We start from the raw sequence: 19996 nt of genomic DNA, 5'->3' as shown, positions 1-19996 counted from the left end.
AAAAGTCAAAGCCGGAACTTAAAATCAGATAGGACTGCTGCTTGGGGTGTATTTTGAAGATGCACTTTATAAGGAAAGCGTGAATCGACGTGGATACATATTATTATATTTTTTTGTTGATAATTTGAGATAATTAATACGTTACACTGATTTTGATTATTGTTCTCGGGAGGTGCGGCATTTAGAGAATGTGTTTACCTTATTTGACAGCCAGTTCAATGCCAACAGGGTTTATGGTTGATGAATGACATTCACACAGAGCAGTCGACATTGCCCTGTCCATGTCAAGACTGTCTACAATATTTTCACTGGAATACGTTTGTAAGCCCGAAGCAGGTTGAAGATGCGACTTCGGGCTGTCCTGGGAATAAGCATTGGGACGTTCAGTGTCCTGGTCGGGGGGGTAAGATTTACATTTCACGGACAAACGTGGTTAAAAGGCTGTGTACTGTTGGCTATTTGTCACTAGTCGCTACTGTTTTCTATGGATAATGTGTATTGCTCTGTGTTGGGTTGCGTAGGGTAAAAGTATACTGAAGAATGGACCACAGACGTGCAGGTGGAGATTACAAGGAAGAAGAGAGTACAGCTTTTTGCCAGGTATATGACATGTCCCATTCCCATATTAGACTGAACTTTGATGATCTCTCATTGCTTTTGTAATACAAATTCGTAAGTTTTTATTTAATATCCCATAGATGATGTCAAATCCCCACGAGCTGTGGTCAATCCAGATATATCGAAGTAAGTGTTAAAACTAGCTCTAGCCCAGGTTTATTACTACTCTATAGCCTACTTCATGGTCCTTGGTAGCCCCTTTTAATATCAGATGTAATAATCACTATTGTTTGTCCCCAGAATCCGGAACATTGGCATCATGGCACACATAGATGCAGGGAAGACCACCACCACCGAGAGAATGCTGTATTACTCTGGATACACCAGGGCCTTGGGAGGTGTGTAGGAGGGGATTGGGATAGACATGGGTAAGGGGATGCGCGGGTTGGGGTCAGTAATTCAATTTCAATTCCACGTCCTCTGCTAGCTTTTTCCTGCATTGTTTAACAGAGTCCCAAGCTAGCAACTCAATTTATCTCTCTTTTCTTGTTTCCCAGATGTTGATGACGGGGACACTGTGACAGACTTCATGGTTCAGGAGAGGGAGCGGGGAATCACCATACAGTCTGCTGCAGTCACCTTCGACTGGAAAAAGCACAGGATCAACCTCATAGATACGCCAGGTACAGAGCCAGTCCCATTCAATAAATCGTGCAAAAACACAAACACGAATCCTATAGACAGGCAACCCTGGCACAAAATCAACCCATAGACCCTCCATAGTACAACACTGTGTGGGTGGGTGTTTCAGGACATGTTGACTTTACTCTGGAGGTGGAGCGAGCCCTGCGTGTGTTGGATGGGGCGGTGGCTGTGTTTGATGCCTCTGCTGGCGTTGAGGTGAGTCAAGCCCTGATACCATGCCATATTCCCACCCTGTACTGAAATAGGTCTATGCATCTCTGTTTATCTGACTATTGTCTGTAGAAAAAGACAGTAATTGAACTGACCTAGAATCGAGGTGTTGATTGTATTGTAAATGTTTGTGTGTGTTAGTGACTCGGTATGGCTGTGTGTTCTGTGTTGTGTCTTGCGATATCACCAGGCTCAGACTCTGACAGTGTGGCGGCAGGCTGAGAAACATCATGTACCCTGTATCTGTTTCCTGAACAAGATGGACAAGCCTGGGGCCAGGTAAAACAACCAGCATCACATAGTGACTCCCTTCTGTTGTAACCAGACATATATCTTCATGCTTGCTGTTAGGATTTGGGACTACAGTGTTCATTTTGATAAAACATTTTTATTTATTTTTTCTATATAGTTTACACTTTTCCATTGAGAGCATAAAGAAGAAACTGAAAGCCAATCCTGTGCTCCTCCAGGTAGACAACATTCTCAATAGGCCTTCTATGTATTTTACATTGTTCAGCTTCCCTGCTGTGATAATGCCTCCATATCAAATGACATACATTACAGTATAAATGAGAAACAACCGGTTACACAGATTCCAATTGGCAGCGGGAAGAGCTTCACAGGATTGATTGACTTGATTACCAACCAGCAAATGACGTGGCGGGTGAAATCCAGAGCAGAGGATGGCCGTGTCTTTGAGACCAAATCCCTCAGCCAATCAGATGACCCGGAACTTCTTCAGGACGCTATGGAGGCCAGAGCAGCTCTGATAGAACAGGTACAGGAAATGACATAATCATGCCAACTGTCATCGAGTGCTTATTTTTATGCTATTGCTGATAGCTTATATCGCTATAAAAACACAAGTATAGTAAAAACATGTGTAAATGCTATGTGTCATCGTTGGCATTTGCATTTTTTCCTTGACAGGTTGCTGATCTGGATGATGAGTTTGCGGAGCTGTTACTTGGAGGTTACGGTGAAAATTTTGATGCGGTACCTCCTGCCAAAGTAAGCAATATTTATCTGAGGAAAATATCATTATACCACACAACAAGGGCCAACATCTTACCAGAAACCACTCTATGGAAAGAGGAAGCCCAGCAGGAGGAAGTGGTATTTGACCCAGGCTTGTGTTCACAATTTGATCTTTGTGTTTTAGCAGTAGGACTGGGTTCTGCATGTGGTATTGTGTGTGTATCTGGTGTATTGTGTATTCTCCAGCTCCAGGAGGCAGTGCGGAGGGTGACTCTGGCACGTAAAGGAGTCCCTGTGCTTTGTGGGAGCTCTCTGAGGAACAAAGGTGTTCAGCCTCTCATGGACGCCATCACAGCCTACCTCCCTGCCCCCAACGAGAGGCACCACGACCTAGTGTGAGTACGTCCCCCAACCTCTAGCTCTAACCAGAACTCCATCACAGCCTATCTCCTCGCCCCAAACAGGAGGCACCATGGTATGAGTAACATTTAACCTTTACCTTGCGCAGAGTCAACAATATGTGTTATCCGTAATAGCCCACTCTGCTCTAACCCCAATAGGACTTTTCTATAACATTATTTTGTGGGATACCTAACCAAAATGTAATTCAATCTGATCCATATCATTGGGCTGAAGCCACTACTCTTTTCTACCACATATATCAGTCAGGGATTTATTCTTGAATCAGACCCAGTTTGATTCGGTTTGGTCTATTCCCTTCACACAGGCGTTGGTACCAGGATGACCTGTGTGCCCTGGCCTTCAAAGTGGTGCATGACAAGCAGCGAGGTCCTCTGGTGTTTGTGAGGATCTACTCTGGGACCATGAAGCCCCAGTCTGCTGTCCTCAACATCAACAGGAACAACACGTACGTAGGTCCATCACCATCCCACTACTACCCAATACCTGCTTACTGCTACAGCAGCTTGCTGAATGGGATTCAATTCATGCTAATCAATGAATTAACTCTGTATCTCTTAAGGTTTTGTTGCATTGGGTATAACTCAGTCGGAGCCCTCTAAAATGGTGCATCTTACAAATTCTCAGGCTGTGCCAATAAACTCAAGTACTGTTAGTTTTCTCATTACTGTGCTTGTCACTTTGAATTCCACTGGTTTCCACTGTAGAGAGAGGATGAGTCGGCTGCTGCTGCCATTTGCTGACCAGCATGTGGAGATACCTTCTCTGACTGCAGGAAACATTGCACTCTGTGTGGGCCTCAAGCAGGTAGGCCTCTTTGAGAGAATACCTGTTTTTGGATTTTTTTTAACCTTTATTTAACTAGGCAAGTCAGTTAAGAACAAATTCTTATTTACAATGACGGCCTAGGAACAGTGGGTTAACTGCCTTGTTCAGGGGCAGAATGACAGATTTTTACCTTGTCAGCTCGGGGATTCAATCTAGCAACTTTCCGGTTACTAGTTCAACGCTCTAACCACTAGGCTACCTGCCGCCCCATAAATTGAAATTGAAAACACATCCATTCTCAGTAAAGAGCAATATGTTTTTGAAACTGAAACATTGTTTTGAATCTGTTGGGTGACAGTGGCTTGGCAATTAAACCAAACACTTTCACTTCCAAGCAATCTTTCATTATGTTTACAAAAAATCCCTCTCTCACTCAGACAGTGACAGGGGACACTATAGTGTCCTCCAAGGCCTCGGCAGCGGCCGCGGTCCGGCGGGCCCAGAAGGAGGGGGAGGGGAAGAGGGGTGGAGAGCAGGCCAGTCTGGTGCTGGCTGGAGTGGAGGTCCCCGAGCCTGTCTTCTTCTGCTCCATAGAACCCCCCACTATGTCTAAACAGGCAGGTCAGTGTCCCTGCAGCCATTACTAAGCATGGGATCCCTGCTCAAATCCCCTCATACCGTGCACTGTTCTACAGGCTTGTTTGAGCCACCTGGCCTAAAACTCTTGTAACACTGTTATAACAACCTATGAATGTTATTATCCTTGTTTTCTATTAGATCTGGAGAATGCCCTGACCTGCCTCCAGAGAGAAGACCCTAGCCTGAAGGTCAGGGTAGATTCAGACTCTGGACAGGTAATACCACCTGTACAGGAGGAACATGTATGATTGATTAATTGCTTGGTTGAAAGTGTTGATTGATTGAATGAATGTTAGCTAGCTAGCATATAATATTAGACTAATAAAATATGCAACATCTGTTTTAATGGTGTGTGTACCGTCTCCTCCGCCAGACCATTCTGTGCGGAATGGGAGAGCTGCACATTGAGATGCTCCATGATCGGATCAGGAGAGAGTACGGCATCGAGACCCACCTGGGACCTCTACAGGTGGCCTACAGGGAGACCATCCTCCAATCAGTGGCCACCACAGGTATAGTATGCCAATCAGTACGGAGGAGGAAACCATATTTTCCAATCAGTGTAGATCGTACTGATTCTCCTTATTCTGATTCCTGATTGTGCTTCCTGCTTGTGTGTGTTTCAGACACGCTGGACCGTACAGTTGGGGAGAGGAGACACATGGTGACTGTGAGCGTGGCGGTCTGCCCCATCATGGACTCCTCCTCCTCCTCGCTCACTTCCTGTGAAATCACCTACGATGAGGAAGTGGAGGAGCAGCTGTCCCCTGACGTCAGGGACGCCGTGGAGAACGGAGTAAACAGCTCTTATCTCCAAGGTAACGACATCACACCGACCAGATTATGAAAGAAGGAACTCGACCAGATTATGGAAGAAGACCCCCATTTCCGGTGAGTCTTGTACTGTTACAGCCCCTATTCTGATACTCAATAAGTGTATTATGTGCTCACTCTCCCAGGTCCGTTGCTTGGTTACCCGGTCCAGGGCGTGTCCACTATGATCCAGAGTGTGAGCATGGAGCCGGGGACGTCTCTAGCTATGTTGTCTGCCTGCGTGTCCCGCTGTATGCTCAAGGTACATCAACACCTGCACATGATAGTGTTGTGTACACAATGTGAGATGATCTCTGCCTATGTACTGTAGTCTTGTGATGGCTCTGTGAGTGTCGATAGAAGGAGAAAGGCATTAGCAATATGTTTTTTTTTTACGCTGCTGCTACTCGCTCTATGCATAGTCTCTTTACCCTACTTACATGTACATATTACCTCGACTAACCTGTACCCCCTGCACATTGACTCGGCACCAGTACACCCTGTATATAGCCTCGTTATTGTTATTTTATTGTTACTCTTATATTTTTGTATTTGTTATTTATTAAATATTTTCTTAACTCGTATTTTTCTTAATTGCACTGTTGGTTAAGGACTTTTAAATAAGCATTTCACGGTAAGTTCTACACCTGTTGTATTCGGCGGATGTGACAAATAACATTGTATTTGATTTTATAGTAATACTACGCTAGTAACAGTGACCCTATTACTCTTACTATTACTAATACCATGCTAGTAACAGTGACCCTATTACTCTTACTATTACTAATACTATGCTAGTAACATTGTCCCTATTACTCTTACTATTACTAATACTATGCTAGTAACATTGTCCCTATTTCTCATACTAATACTACGCTAGTAACAGTGACCCTATTACTCATACTATTACTAATACTACGCTAGTAACATTGTCCCTATTACTCTTACTATTACTAATACTATGCTAGTAACAGTGTCCCTATTTCTCATATTATTACTAATACTACGCTAGTAACAGTGACCCTATTACTCATACTATTACTAATACTACGCTAGTAACAGTGACCCTATTACTCATATTATTACTAATACTACGCTAGTAACAGTGACCCTATTACTCATATTATTACTAATACTACGCTAGTAACAGTGTCCCTATTTCTCATATTATTACTAATACTACGCTAGTAACAGTGACCCTATTTCTCATACTATTTCTAATACTACGCTAGTAACAGTGACCCTATTACTCATACTATTACTTATACTACGCCAGTAACAGTGACCCTATTACTCATACTATTACTACGGTAATACTACGTTAGTAACGGTGACCCTATTTCTCATATTATTACTTATACTACGCTAGTAACAGTGTTGTCTCTGTCCCCTGTAGGCTCTAAGGCAGGCGGGGGGGCAGGTGCTGGAGCCTGTGATGTCACTGGAGGTGACGGTGGGGGAGGAGCACCTGAGCTCTGTGCTGGGTGACCTGGCTCAGAGACGAGGGGCCATCCGGGACATCCAGAGTCGCCATGACAGCAAGGTGCTGCTGGCAACCGCGCCCCTGGCTGAGATGATGGTAGGTTGGTTCAATGTTGCCGTGGAAACCTCCTGTAGTGACAGGGCAGACAACACCACCAATATAGTATAAAAGTGAATTTTTAAAAATTAGTTTCGCTATTTCTGTTTTGTACATTTCTCATCGTCTTGTTGCTAGCGAATCAAGTCCGCTGCTAGCGAATGGCGCATAATTTTCAGCATATTCTAAATGCATCTTAGCTGAATACTGTATCAGAGTCAAAAAGTGACACTGCAGTATCCCTCTTTACCAGATTGTAATGGATCTAATCTTTCCTCCTGTTTCAGGGCTACTCCACCGCCCTGCGAACTCTGACCTCTGGCAACGCCACCTTCTCCCTCCAGCTGGACATCTATGAGGCCATGAACCCCCAACACCAGAATGCCCTGCTCAACAAGATGGCTGGCCTTGCCTGATGACATCACGCAGAGACAGAAGAGGAATTCTGGGAAATGTAAGCCAGCAGGAATGTCCATTTACAGTGTCTTCAGAAACTATTCATGTTGTAACAGACTGAATTCAAAATGGATTAAATATATTTTTCTCTCACCCATCTACATACAATACACCATAATGACAAAGTGAAAACATGTTTTTTGAAATTTTAGTTAATTTATTGAAAAATAAATACAGGAATATCTGATTTACATAAGTATTCACACCTGTAAGTCAATACTTTGTAGAATTACCTTTTGGCAGCGATTACAGCTGTGAGTCTTTCTGGGTAAGTCTCTTAAGAGCTTTCCAAAGCTGGATTGTGCAACATTTGCCCATTATTCTTTTCAAAATTCTTCAAGCTCTGTCGAATTGTTTGTTCATCATTGCTAAACAACCATTTTCAGGTCTTGCCATAGATTTTGAAGTAGATTTAAGTCAAACCTGTAACTCGGCCATTCAGGAACATTCACTGTCTTCTTGGTAAGCAACCCCAGTGTAGATTTGGCCTTGTTTTTTAGGTTATTGTCCTGCTGAAAGGTGAATTAATCTCCCAGTGTCTGCTGGAAAGCAGACGGAACCAAGTTTTCCTCTATGCTTGAAGAAAATGAACAGTGGTACTCAGTATGTGTTGTATTGGATTTGCCGCAAACATAACACGTTGTATTCAGGACAAAAGCCGTGCCACATTTTTTGCAGTATTACTTTAGTGAGGGTTTCTTAAAAATATTTATATATAACGTGCACCCAGGGGGGGCCCCAGGACCGAGTTTGGGAAACCCTAATTTCGTGCCTTATTGCAAATGTTTCCTCCTTTTCACTTTTGTCAGTTAGGTTAGTATTGTGGTTTAACAACAATGATGTTGAGCCGTCCTCAGTTTTCTCCCATCAGACGCTTAACTGTTTTTATGTCACCATTGGCCTTAATGGTGAAATTAGTGGTTTCCTTCTTCTCCGGCAACCGAGTTAGGAAGGACGCCTGTATCTTTGTAGTGACTGGGTGTATTGATACACCATCCAAAGTCTAATTAATAACTTCACCATGCTCAAAGGGATATTTGTCTGCTTTTGAAAAAATACATGTCCTACTCTGCAAGGCATTGGAAAACCTCCCTGGTCTTTGTGGTTAAATCTGTTTGAAATTCACTGCTTGACTGAGGAATTACAGATAATTGTATGTGTGGGGTATAGAGATGGGGTAGTCATTCAAAAACTGTTAAACAGGGGCTCCCGAGTGACACAGTGCAAGAGGCGTCACTACAGTCCCTGGTTTGAATCCAGGCTGTATCACATCCGGCCACGAGTCCCATAGGGCGGTGCACAATTCGCCCAGCATCATCCGGGTTTGGCAGTCATTGTAAATAAGAATTGGTTCTTAACCGACTTGCCTACTTCAAGGTTAAATGAAAACACTATTGCACACGGAGTCCGTGCAACATATGAAAATCTTTGCTCCTGAACTTTAGGCTTGCCATAACAAATGGGGTTGAATCAAGACATTTCATATTTTAATTTCAAAAAACATAATTCCACTTTGACATTATGGGCCAGTGACATCTCATTTGAATCAATTTTAAATGCAGGCTGTGATACAATGTGGAAAAAGTCTAGGAATACTTTCTGAAGGCACTATATATACTCCTGTGAGGGTGTTTGCTGTGCAAACATGAAAATCGGGTCAAGAACATGCATGTGGGCATTCAGTACTTCTGTTGGACATATTGTAGAAGTGGCGGTATCAGTCATTAAATGTATATCAATTGTATAAAAGATGATATTGTGATGAAATGTGTTCCAATGTGTAATTTCCATGAATCGCTAAACTGCGTCGCACTTCGGGTGTCCATCACTATAGTATTTACACACAATTCTGCAAGTTTATTATTTTAATTCATACAAACATTAATATAAAAAGGTGTTCCTACACACAATCAATGTGACATTGATTGGAATGAGGATTGTTCTGAGAAACAATTCAAAAAGGCAGAATTTGGCTCATATCAGTGCATCAATAAAGTCATGAAGACAATCAAGTTTGATTTGTGTTCAAATTGAGATTATTTTTCTCTCTCCCATTGCTGTTAACGCTGCTTCTCAGGTTGTAGCCCCACAGTGGCTGTCAGCTCATACCCCTTTGTACTCATGTGCACAGTAACCTGTAAACAGAGGCTCAGCTGGTATACCACGCCTAGTAGAGCAAGAGAAGACAGATGGAGTGAGAGGGGAGAGAAAAGACAGGAAGAAAGAGAGGGTGTTAACACATAAGTCGCTCTGGATAAGAGCGTCTGCTAAATGACTTAAATGTAAATGTAAATTGTAGTCGTGGCCAAAAGCTTTGAGAATGACACAAATACATTTTCAAAGTCTGCTGCCTCAGTTTGTATGATGGCAATTTGGAATGTTATGAAGAGTGATCATATGAATTACAATTAATTGCGAAGTCCCTCTTTGCCATGCAAATGAACTGAATCCCCCCAAAAACATTTCCACTGCATTTCAGCCCTGCCACAAAAGGACCAGCTGACATGTGTTAATGAGAGAAACACTGACAAGTGTGAGTGTTGACAAGGACATGGCTGGAGATCACTGTCATGCTGCTTGAGTTCGAATAACAGACTGGAAGCTTCAAAAGGAGGGTGGTGCTTGGAATCATTGTTCTTACTCTGTTAAACATGGTTACCTGCAAGGAAACACGTGCCGTCATCATTGCTTTGCACAAAAAGGGCTTCACAGGCAAGGATATTTCTGCCAGCAAGATTGCACCTAAATCAACCATTTATCGGATCATCAAGAACTTCAAGGAGAGCGGTTCAATTGTTGTGAAGAAGGCTTCAGGGTGCCCAAGAAAGTCCAGTAAGTGCCAGAACTGTCTCCTAAAGTTGATTCAGCTGCGGGCTCGGGGCACCACCAGTACAGAGCTTGCTCAGGAATGGCAGCAGGCAGGTGTGAGTGCATCTGCACGCACAGTGAGGCGAAGACTTTTGGAGGATGGCCTGGTGTCAAGAAGGGCACCAAAGAAGCCACATTCTCTCCAGGAAAAACATCAGTGACAGACTGATATTCTGCAAAAGGTACAGGGATTGGACTGCTGAGGACTGGAGTAAAGTCATTTTCTCTGAATCCCCTTTCCGATTGTTTGGGGCATCCGGAAACAAAAGCTTGTACGGAGAAGACAAGGGGAGCGCTACCATCAGTCCTGTGTCATGCCAACAGTAAAGCATCCTGAGACCATTCATGTGTGGGGTTGCTTCTCAGCCAAGGGAGTGGGCTCACTCACAATTTTGCCTAAGAACACAGCCATGAATAAAGAATGGTACCAACACATCCTTCGAGAGCAACTTCTTCCAACCATCCAGGAACAGTTTGGTGACGCACAATGCCTTTTCCAGCATGATGGAGCACCTTGCCATAAGGCAAAAGTGATAACTAAGCGGCTCGGGGAACAAAACACCGATATTTTGGGTCCATGGCCAGGAAACTCCCCAGACCTTAAACCCATTGAGAACTTGTGGTCAATCCTCAAGAGGCGGGTGGACAAACAAAACCCCACAAATTCTGACAAACTCCAAGCATTGATTATGCAAGAATGGGCTGCCATCAGTCAGGATGTGGCCCAGAAGTTAATTGACAGCATGCCAGGGCGGATTGCAGAGGTTTTGAAAAAGAAGGGTCAACACTGCCAATATTAACTCTTTGCATCAACTTCATGTAATTGTCAATAAAAGCCTTTGACACTTATGAAATGCTTGTAATTATACTTCAGTATTCCATAGTAACATCTGCCAAAAAGATCTAAAGACACTGAAGCAGAACACTTTGTGGAAATTAATATTTGTGTCATTCTCAAAACTTTTGGCCACGACTGTATACTTGAGTCAAGAGATTTTTTGCACCAATTCTTAGAACGGGGGCGCACCACAGAATGAAATAGAACAGTACGTTTCTCTATGGGGGCGACTTACTGGACCATGCGACAGCGGTGCTGGATCAGACGACTATAAGCATCGTTTATGTCTTTCACATCCTTGCCACTCCACAACCGCTCCCCCACAGCACTGGCACGGGGCCTGGGGATAGGAGAGAAACATCTTCACAGACTAACATTACAGACAGTGCAGTGTAAAATGGATGAAGAGGAAAGGTATCTTCTAATTTTTTTAAAAACATTTGGGTTTGTCTGCAGCGTACCAGAGTCTGGGGGTCAGGTTGGTAGCGTCCACGTATTCCCCCCACAGACAGGCCTCTCCCCCGACCACCAGCTTCTTCTGAGCATCTGTGCCTGGGTTCACAAGGTCAAATGTAATTCAGGGGTCAGGAGGCAATCACATGGAAAAGTTTCTGTATGCCCATTTCTGCATTTAATCTTTAAAATGATGGGAATGGAGTTATTCTGTGTTATTCATTCTACTACTTCAGTCAACAGGGTTGCACTTATAGTAAGTTGCACAGAAATAAAAAAGGCATGACCATCGGATCACAAGACAGAAGTGGATGGCTTTTGGCACGGAAGGCGTTTTCCCTGTTCGGGCTCAGAGCAGGTGGGTTGGACCTTAGACCTGTGTCATACGAGTCAGCTATCAATTTAGAACAGCATGGGCAGGGCAAAGTCTTCCTTTATCACAAACAATAAAAAGTCAATGTATTGGTCCTTGCTGCCCTAATGTAAATATACAGTGAGGTATCGCGATAAGCGGCGCGACCAGTCGATGTAAAATATAAAACTAAAAACGCAAACCTTAAAAATCACACAGCAAAGAGTAGTATTTTTTTCAGAAATAAAGCATCTGTCTAAAGTGGCCAGATAGAGACACACACCATTAAAGTCCTGTGGGTCTGCCTTGTAAGCGGCCTGCCAGTCTTGGCCGTAGGAGATGCGGTTCAGGTACCAGGGTGTGGAGAGCAGGGCCTGGTAGCCTGATGCTGTGACCCTTGCCATCTCAGCCTGGTACTGCTGCTGGTTGCCTTTCCACACGTGGATTAGCGTGTCAGCCTTCAGCTACATACAGTAGACACACATGCAACATGTGATTGAGGAGTATCCTTAGTATTTAGGTGTATTAGTACTACTTAGTGTAGAGTAGTATTTTTTTGGGGGGGGTAGGGGTGAAGAAACTTAAAAAGAAGAAAGAATATGCCACAGGAGAGCCCTCCGTGGATAAGCGTGCCTCTGGGTACATTCAAGACGCAAAACGTTGTAGAGAAGAAATTGAAGCTGTCCCCTTGCAAGATGCTTCCAGCGAGGTGGTTTTCAACGCATGGGTGTTTCTCTCTTCATGGTGGGGCATCACAAAACCAAAAATGGAGTAAAGTTCTGAAGTTGGCTGCATTTGTAAGATTTCACGTCAACTTCTTGCTTTCAAATGTTCAACATGTTACAGTGTTGCTGATCTTGAATGTACCCCGAAATAAGAGCAGCGCTGTGAAGCCATGAATCATGTACGCCAAGTGAACATGCAAGAGTTGTCAGGGCTAGTATCTGGAAGGCCTAACGCGCTGCAGCAAGCAACAATAATCAAATCAAGAAGTTCAATGTTACAGTACAAACGAGACAGACATAGGCCTCAACCTAGACCAGAACCAAAATGAATACCAAGCAAAAGGCAATGTACAGCCCTAACTGGTTTACCCGACAACAACAATCTCTATCTCTACCATGAACCAAAGCTGGATACAAAAAAGTAGTTTGTCAGGTTTACCGTGTGCTGGTCAAAAAAAACACCTTCCAACAAGAACCATGTCTCTGTACACTACGACTTTGGTCCAGAGAGCAGATGTTTCAATATGATACAGCGGTGCAATATTCAAGTGCAGACCTGTTGAATGAAGTCATTCAAATTTGAAAGGACAATTTTTGCATTTTCAACCGTGGCATGTTAGGCCAAAACTCAGAGCTATTCCAGATCTCCTAGAACCCGGTCCTCTTTTTTGAAATTTTTAAACACGATGTGATTATTAAAACACTATCTGATGAAGATTATATATATATTTTTTATTAGGATCCCCATTAGCCGACGCCATATCGTCAGCTAATCTTACTGGGGCCCAACAAAAGGGAGGTGTCTGATGAAGACAACTGACCATTGAAGCTGAGCGGCTCGACCTTGTAGTACTTCTGCCAGTCCTGTCCGTAACTAATGTAATCTAGGTACCAGGGGGCGGAGAGGATGGTGGTGAAGCCTGCCTCCGTCACCTTCTGAAGCTCCTCTTCAAACTTGTTCCCCATCCACACATGCACTACTGTGTTTGACTTCAGCTGCAAGTATTACACTGATTTGTTACTCAGAAAACATGTTTATTATTTGCGGATGTGGTGGTCAGACATTGGTTAGAAATAATTGATTCTAATACTTTGAGCGCTTGCTTGAGTCTGCCTGGAGTGCCAGATGGGCGGGATTTGCAGTTCTGGGACTTTTCTATTGGTTTATTAAGCCAGGCAAGCTCAAACAGGCACAGATAAATACATTTTTTCAGTATTTGAAACCCAGGTCTGGTGGAGGTTAGGAGATAGAGTAACAAAGTAAAAGCTAATACTAACAGGGGGGAGAATTTTTTAAATATATATATATGAGCCAAGCCATGAAGCCACATGCACTACTATGTAAATAGCAGGTAAGAAGTGAATAAGGTACAGTTGCAGTCGGAAGTTCACATACACCCTAGCCAAATACATTTAAACATAGTTTTTCACAATTCCTGACATTTAATCCTAGTTAAAATTCCCTGTCTTAGGTCAGTTAAAATAAAGTGGTGATCCTAAGAATGTGAAGTGTCAGAATAATAGTAGAGAGAACGATTTATTTCAGCTTTTATTTCTTTCATCACATTCCCAGTAGGTCAGAAGTTTACATACACTTAATTAGTATTTCGTAGTGTTGCCTTTAAATTGTTTAACTTGGGTCAAACGTTTCGGATAGCCTTCCACAAGCTTCCCACAATAAGTTGGGTGAATTTTGGCCCATTCTTCCTGACAGAGCTGGTGTAACCGAGTCAGGTTTGTAGGCCTCCTTGCTCGCACATGCTTTTTCAGTTCTGCCCACAAATTTTCTATAGGATTGAGGTCAGGGCTTTGTGATGGCCATTCCAATACCTTGACTTTGTTGTCCTTAAGCCAATTTGTCATTGTCCATTTGGAAGACCCATTTGCGACCAAGCTTTAACTTCCTGACTGATGTCTTGAGATATTGCTTCAATATATCCACAATTTTACTTCTTCATGATGCCATCTATTTTGTGAAGTGCACCAGTCCCTCCTGCAGCAAAGCACCCCCACAACATGATGCTGCCACCCCCGTGCTTCACGGTTGGGATGGTGTTGTTTGGCTTGCAAGCCTCCCCCTTTTTCCTCCAAACATAACAATGGTCATTATGACCAAACAGTTCTATTTTTATTTCATCAGACCAGAGGACATTTCTCCAAAAAGTACAATATTTGTCCCCATGTAAAGTGGCAAACCGTAGTCTGGCTTTTTTATGGCGGTTTTGGAGCAGTGGCTTCTTCCTTGCTGAGCGGCCTTTCAGGTTATGTCGATATAGGACTCGTTTTACTGTGGATATAGATACTTTTGTACCTGTTTCCTCCAGCATCTTCACAAGGTCCTTTGCTGTTCTGGGATTGATTTGCACTTTTCGCACCAAAGTGCGTTCATCTCTAGGAGACAGAACGCAACTCCTTCCAGAGCGGTATGACGGCTGCGTGGTCCCATGGTGTTTATACTTGCGTACTATTGTTTGTACAGATGAACGTGGTACCTTCAGGCATTTGGAAATTGCTCCCAAGGATGAACCAGACTTGTGGAGGTCTACAATTTTTTTCCTGAAGTCTTGGCTGATTTCTTTTGATTTTCCCATAATGTCAAGCAAAGAAGCACTGAGATTGAAGGTAAGGCCTTGAAATACATCCACACCTCCAATTGACTCAAATTATGTCAATTAGCGTATCAGAAGCTTCTAAAGCCATGACATCATTTTCTGGAATTTTCCAAGCTGTTTAAAGGCACATTCAACTTACTTTATGTAAACTTCTGACCCACTGGAATTGTGATAGTGAATTATAAGAGAAATAATCTGTCTTTAAACAATTGTTGGAAAAATTACTTGTGTCATGCACAAAGTAGATGTCCTAACCGACTTGCCAAAACTATAGTTTGTTAACAGGAAATTTGTGGTGTGGTTGAAAAACGAGTTTTAATGACTCCAACCTAAGTGTATGTAACCTTCCGACTTCAACTATAACTGAAGATATTTTGAACATAGAAATATTAGAATTTCACTTCAGAAAATGTGTCTGATTTCTAAATATCAGAGAGGCTGCTTTTCTCTCTACCTGTGCTAATAAATGCTGCTGCTCTGTTACCTTAACTCCATTGTCAATCACCTCCTGCCAGATCATGTAGCCCTTGTTAGTAGTGGTGACAATATCCAAGAGCCTATCACGTGACAGAAAGTAACCACATGAAAATATGAATAATTAATCGTCGGACAATGGAGTGGGACATTTGTAGAATATGCGGAAGTTACTGTGTTTTTTTAGGTTGGCCGAATGACTTATCATTTTTTTCACTTTAAGGCCATGTCTAACTGAAGCCACACACCTCTGAATGTAGAAAGACTCCAGCTTGCTGTAGTCCGTCCCAAAGCCTTGCTGCGCCATGAACTTCTGGATGTCTGGGTTGGACTTCCTGTGGATCACAGAGGCATAAAGTAGAGTGTTTTTATTGATGTGCTTGATGTTGGCGGAGACAGCCTACAGTACTGTTTTGATTTCATTTCCATTGACTGTCAAACAAGCCAGAGTCACATGGCTGTTGACAATTGTGGTCATATACTGTACCTTTGTAGTGGATAAGGAGTCTGTTGTTCAGTTGCTGCTGAATATTTAGACTTTGATTAAGTCACTTTTGAAAGAAATATCTGCTAGGGTCTACTAGCAATGACTTATATGTGGTTTTCTCCCTGCTAAACGTAGTTGTTATATGCACCGATTGCCAGTCACCCTGGATAAGAGTGTCTGCTAAATTACAAATATAAAATGTCCTTATAAGCCTCTCACCAGCAGCTGAAGTCAACCTCGTCTCCTCCTAGATGGATGTAGGCATCAGGGAACACTGTGCTGACCTCCTTGAAGAACATGGCCATGAAGTCATAGGTGGTGTTGAGGATAGGGTTGACCGGTCCAAACGAGCCAGAGGGGCTGGCTCCAGAGTAACAGGGGGTCAGTAGGTCCTTCTGGCCTGGAAAGGGGGCATGAGAGAGGAGCAGATAAAACCAACGCAATATCAGGTAGCTGCATATTTCACTTCAATTCTTACAAAAATATTATGAAAATGTGCATGTCTAAAAGGACAGAAGACTACCCTGACCGCCTAGAAATGAACCCCTTGATACAGCCAGAAGACTTTCATCTGAAATAGCCCTAAGTGACCCCACACTCACCTTTGCCCCATGACTGAGTGTGTCCAGGGGTGTCGAACTCAGAGACGACACGAATGCCCCTGAGGCGAGCAAACTCAATGATCATCTTCACGTCAGAGGGCGTGTACACATGCGTGTACGGGTGGTATGCTCCCTGCAGAACAACGATACATCAAAACAAAAGCTGTCATACACAAAGGGAATCATTATATACATATGGATATGCATTGAGTAGTTTAAGCCCTTACACGTTTACAACTTTGAAATGACTGATTTGGTGGAAGCAATACGGTGATAGATCCACCAAGACCACAAGGCTTGTGACGCTCCCACCATATACTTTTCAGCATATCATTTCTGCCATGTCACCTTTGCCCACCTGGTCTTTTCAGGTGTGCGAAAGCTGTAGGTATAGCAGCTGAAATGGGACCAGGCTATTGATAACAACGTCTGCCTGCCCACTCACCTGCTGGCTCAGCTGGGGGAAGGTACGGCTCATGTAGGGGAAGGATTGGTCATCTACTATGTGCCAGTGGAACACATTGAATTTGTTCCACGCCATTGCTTCCTGCGTGTGGGTAAGGGGAGAATGAGGTTATGATGATATTATGTTATGTAATGTTATGCCATTAATATACAAATTATTTTATCATATGGCCAAAGCAAACATTTAACCATAACAACAACAAAGTGAACTGAAATCAGAAATCGCATGTATCGTCCTCTCTAACCAGATTGGCTAAGATGACTTTGATGGGCAGGAAGTGACGAGAGCTGTCCAATAAGAGGCCTCGATGTGCAAACCGTGGAAAGTCCTGAATCTCTGTCCTATTGATGCTTTTCTGTGAAAATAAAACAAAGAAATGGAAAATGATCCATTAAAAAAATAAAAGTATCATTGAAATATTTCTAAAATTTAATCAATTTGATGAATACGGAGTCACTGAGGCAAAAACCACAATGTGGAATTGAAAATAGCTTGCTAAGTTGCTGGGAACTGAATTGCCAAATGCATTAGAATGACTTGGAATAGAGCTACAGTAAGTAAGTACTTCCTCAATCATGTGACTGGTGTTCAGACATGGGCGAGGCCTCCTTGTTTAACAAACTCTATTCATATGGCACTCATGTCAACTTACTGCTCCATATTCATCCTCATACACCAACTGGCTAAAAGTCTCCAGACCTGGTCATAAAAAGTGAGACACATAGACAATGATTAATCAACAGAATCACACAACAACCACAACAGGATTGTAAACACATGCTTTACAACACACTGTCAACCTCTTGGATATGTATATAGTCTCAAATCTAATCAAATCAAAGTTTATTGTAAACTGCATAGGATACAGTGTAGTGTTGTACACAGCACAATGAAATGCTTGCAAGCTTTCCTCTCAGTACGTAGGTATGAATTACAACATTTCCTGTAGCTTTCAAGATCTAGACACAAGATGCCATGCAACGCAACCACAGAAGTTGCACAAGCGTTATGAAAACAAGTGAAACGTTATAACAATATAGGTATGTAAATAGAGGAAGTCCTCACAGGTGTGACCAAACTTCTTTCACCAATATAAACATAGCAAAAAAATGTGTGTGTGTATAGCATAAAAGCCATGACCCCTACCTCTCAGCGCGCCCCACACCTTAGGTGCTTTCAGCACAGCAACAGGAGAGTCCACCGAGAGTTCGTCTGTGGACAGGCAGCAGAAAGAAGACTGTCAATCCTATGTTGTTCTTTAAAAAAAAAAAAAAAATTGTACATCCGATAATGCCCACTGATTTAAAATGCATGCATATGTCACTGTTACCCATCTAGGTGTTTCTTCTTTGATGAGTAAGTAAATGCATGTTAGTTTCTCTTTTTTTGGGGGGGGGGGGGGGGGGGGCCTTAAGACACAGCTAAGACCAAACTTGCATGTGTACTACTGGTGTGCATTCATGAAATAGTAGCTTAGTGTCTTTACAACAATGATCCGGTGGTCATATGCCTACGGACCTATTATCTTCCAAGACATTCTAGGTAATCTTTCTCTCTCTGTCTACTACTGACGTAAGCTATACTGGCAGAATACCTTAATACCTTCCTAAACACTGATGTAGGATGACGAGACCCGGGCCTCAATCCCACTGGGACTCAATCCCACTGGGAAGGCCCCTCGACTATACGTGTGAAGACTCTGCTATTTGTATTTACCTTGCTAGAGTCCCAACCTTGCAAACTTGGGTCTGAATTCAGAGAAAAAGCGCTGATCTCGGAGCAGGTCTCCCCTGTACATATAATCGTATTCATTATGATCTAAAAGGGAAATCTGATGCTATATCAGCATACTCCGAGATGCTTTGTGAATACAGAACCTGGCGTAGAGCACCAACAAGAAAGACAAACATCATGTCAGGGCACTCACATGATTCGTCAGATGTCACACTGGGGTAGCTGTCACACTCCGAGTCAGCTGATGTGATCCACACCTGTAACTCAGACACATCAGAGGCAAATGCCTTCTTTTTGTTTTGCCCTTGCATTCTGGAAGTGGGGAATATGTATTCGTCATACCTGCAGGACAAGGAAGGAGGAACAAACCAGTTCATGTGACTATGTGGGGGAAAAATGGGTGAATTTCTATGCATAAAACACATTCAACAGTCACAGCTCTATTCAGCACATAGCCTACTTCTGAAAAACGTTTTGACTTTTAAACTGTATTCAAATAAAAATGAACTAAAACGTGAATGATTTCAAATCTAACAGAGTCAACGCTAAACGAACATTGACATTGCAGAATGCTGATGTAGGCTTGTCTTTGAAAATACGTAGGCGGCTATTCATTCACAATCACATATTACCTTCGATATGCATTTTGAAGAAGGCTGCAGCTCGCACCGGAAGACGATTCTTTCGCGTCAACTATCTGGAAACTAGCACCGCTGAGTTTGAATGCTACCGTTGACATTTTGACTTTCTGAGGCAACGGCCAGAGAGATCCATACTGAGAATCGCCCACAGTAGAGTCCTCGACATCATTATAACCATAATCTTGCGTTGCCCGGCAGACAACAACAGCAAGTAATAATGTTGTACACTTCAGCGTCGCGATCATGATGTACTACTGTATTGCCAACTACCAGTCAGCTGACAACTGGCGAGACAGTGGGGGTGTTTTGGTAATATAGCCTGGAGGGGGCGGGGCTTAAATCAATGCGGAAATGTTATCTAACAAATCAGAACATCTCATATTTATTTTTTATTGAGCCTAAACCGTAAAACAATATATCATGTGATGTATTCTTGAACGCATGTGTAATTGTTTGTTAAATTCATATATGCATAAAGCAATTTATTCGTGTTATTTCTGAGAGTTAATAATGTCTTCAGTCAGATACCGAGGCTATTTATTGTAAATACTTACTAATGTCGAGAATATCTGCAGAAACACACCACTTTTTTAAAACTAGGCAAGTCAGTTAAGACCA

General features: G+C 42.8%; 2 protein-coding genes across 3 annotated transcripts; one reads left to right on the top strand and one right to left on the bottom strand.

Moving 5' to 3' along the window:
* The first annotated feature begins 41 nt into the window (after positions 1 to 41).
* Positions 42 to 9144, top strand: gfm2 (GTP dependent ribosome recycling factor mitochondrial 2). The gene is made up of 20 exons (XM_071363395.1): positions 42 to 403; positions 522 to 600; positions 699 to 744; positions 859 to 956; positions 1116 to 1241; positions 1370 to 1458; positions 1664 to 1752; positions 1883 to 1943; positions 2066 to 2251; positions 2404 to 2484; positions 2698 to 2846; positions 3179 to 3319; positions 3579 to 3678; positions 4077 to 4260; positions 4417 to 4493; positions 4652 to 4790; positions 4905 to 5096; positions 5238 to 5353; positions 6488 to 6670; positions 6958 to 9144. Exons 1-20 carry the CDS (start codon positions 344 to 346, stop codon positions 7084 to 7086), a joined length of 2325 nt encoding a protein of 774 aa, XP_071219496.1. The 5' UTR covers positions 42 to 343; the 3' UTR covers positions 7087 to 9144.
* On the bottom strand, positions 8592 to 19681 carry LOC139552041 (beta-hexosaminidase subunit beta-like). Of its 2 annotated transcripts, none has more exons than XM_071363396.1 (14): positions 19370 to 19681; positions 18931 to 19079; positions 18150 to 18215; positions 17656 to 17702; positions 17248 to 17358; positions 16983 to 17084; positions 16538 to 16670; positions 16155 to 16335; positions 15697 to 15783; positions 15459 to 15531; positions 11921 to 12101; positions 11294 to 11384; positions 11068 to 11172; positions 8592 to 9293 (listed from the first exon to the last, which is right to left on the bottom strand). In XM_071363396.1, the coding sequence occupies exons 1-14, from the start codon at positions 19621 to 19623 to the stop codon at positions 9230 to 9232; spliced, it is 1644 nt and encodes a 547-aa protein (XP_071219497.1). In that variant the 5' UTR covers positions 19624 to 19681; the 3' UTR covers positions 8592 to 9229. The 2 variants fall into 2 exon arrangements, with proteins under 2 accessions (XP_071219497.1, XP_071219498.1); XM_071363397.1 differs by lacking the exon at positions 11921 to 12101 and adding an exon at positions 13184 to 13358 and having other exon boundaries at positions 19370 to 19679.
* Between the last annotated feature and the right edge of the window lie 315 nt (positions 19682 to 19996).

The sequence above is a fragment of the Salvelinus alpinus genome, chromosome 24 (assembly GCF_045679555.1).
Source record: "Salvelinus alpinus chromosome 24, SLU_Salpinus.1, whole genome shotgun sequence".
In the NCBI taxonomy this organism is placed as follows: domain Eukaryota; kingdom Metazoa; phylum Chordata; class Actinopteri; order Salmoniformes; family Salmonidae; genus Salvelinus; species Salvelinus alpinus.
Note: the sequence above shows the minus strand (reverse complement) of the source record. Positions and strands in the feature narration are given on the sequence as shown.

Coding starts and splice junctions, on each gene's coding strand:
- gfm2 (XM_071363395.1), top strand. CDS start 344: ATGCGACTTCGGGCTGTCCTGGGAATAAGCATTGGGACGTTCAGTGTC. Junction 745..858: donor GTCAATCCAGATATATCGAA/GTAAGTGTTAAA, acceptor GTTTGTCCCCAG/AATCCGGAACATTGGCATCA. Junction 6,671..6,957: donor CGCCCCTGGCTGAGATGATG/GTAGGTTGGTTC, acceptor CTCCTGTTTCAG/GGCTACTCCACCGCCCTGCG.
- LOC139552041 (XM_071363396.1), bottom strand. CDS start 19,623: ATGATCGCGACGCTGAAGTGTACAACATTATTACTTGCTGTTGTTGTC. Junction 16,336..16,537: donor CACTCAGTCATGGGGCAAAG/GTGAGTGTGGGG, acceptor CCCCCTTTCCAG/GCCAGAAGGACCTACTGACC. Junction 15,532..15,696: donor GAGTCTTTCTACATTCAGAG/GTGTGTGGCTTC, acceptor GTCACGTGATAG/GCTCTTGGATATTGTCACCA.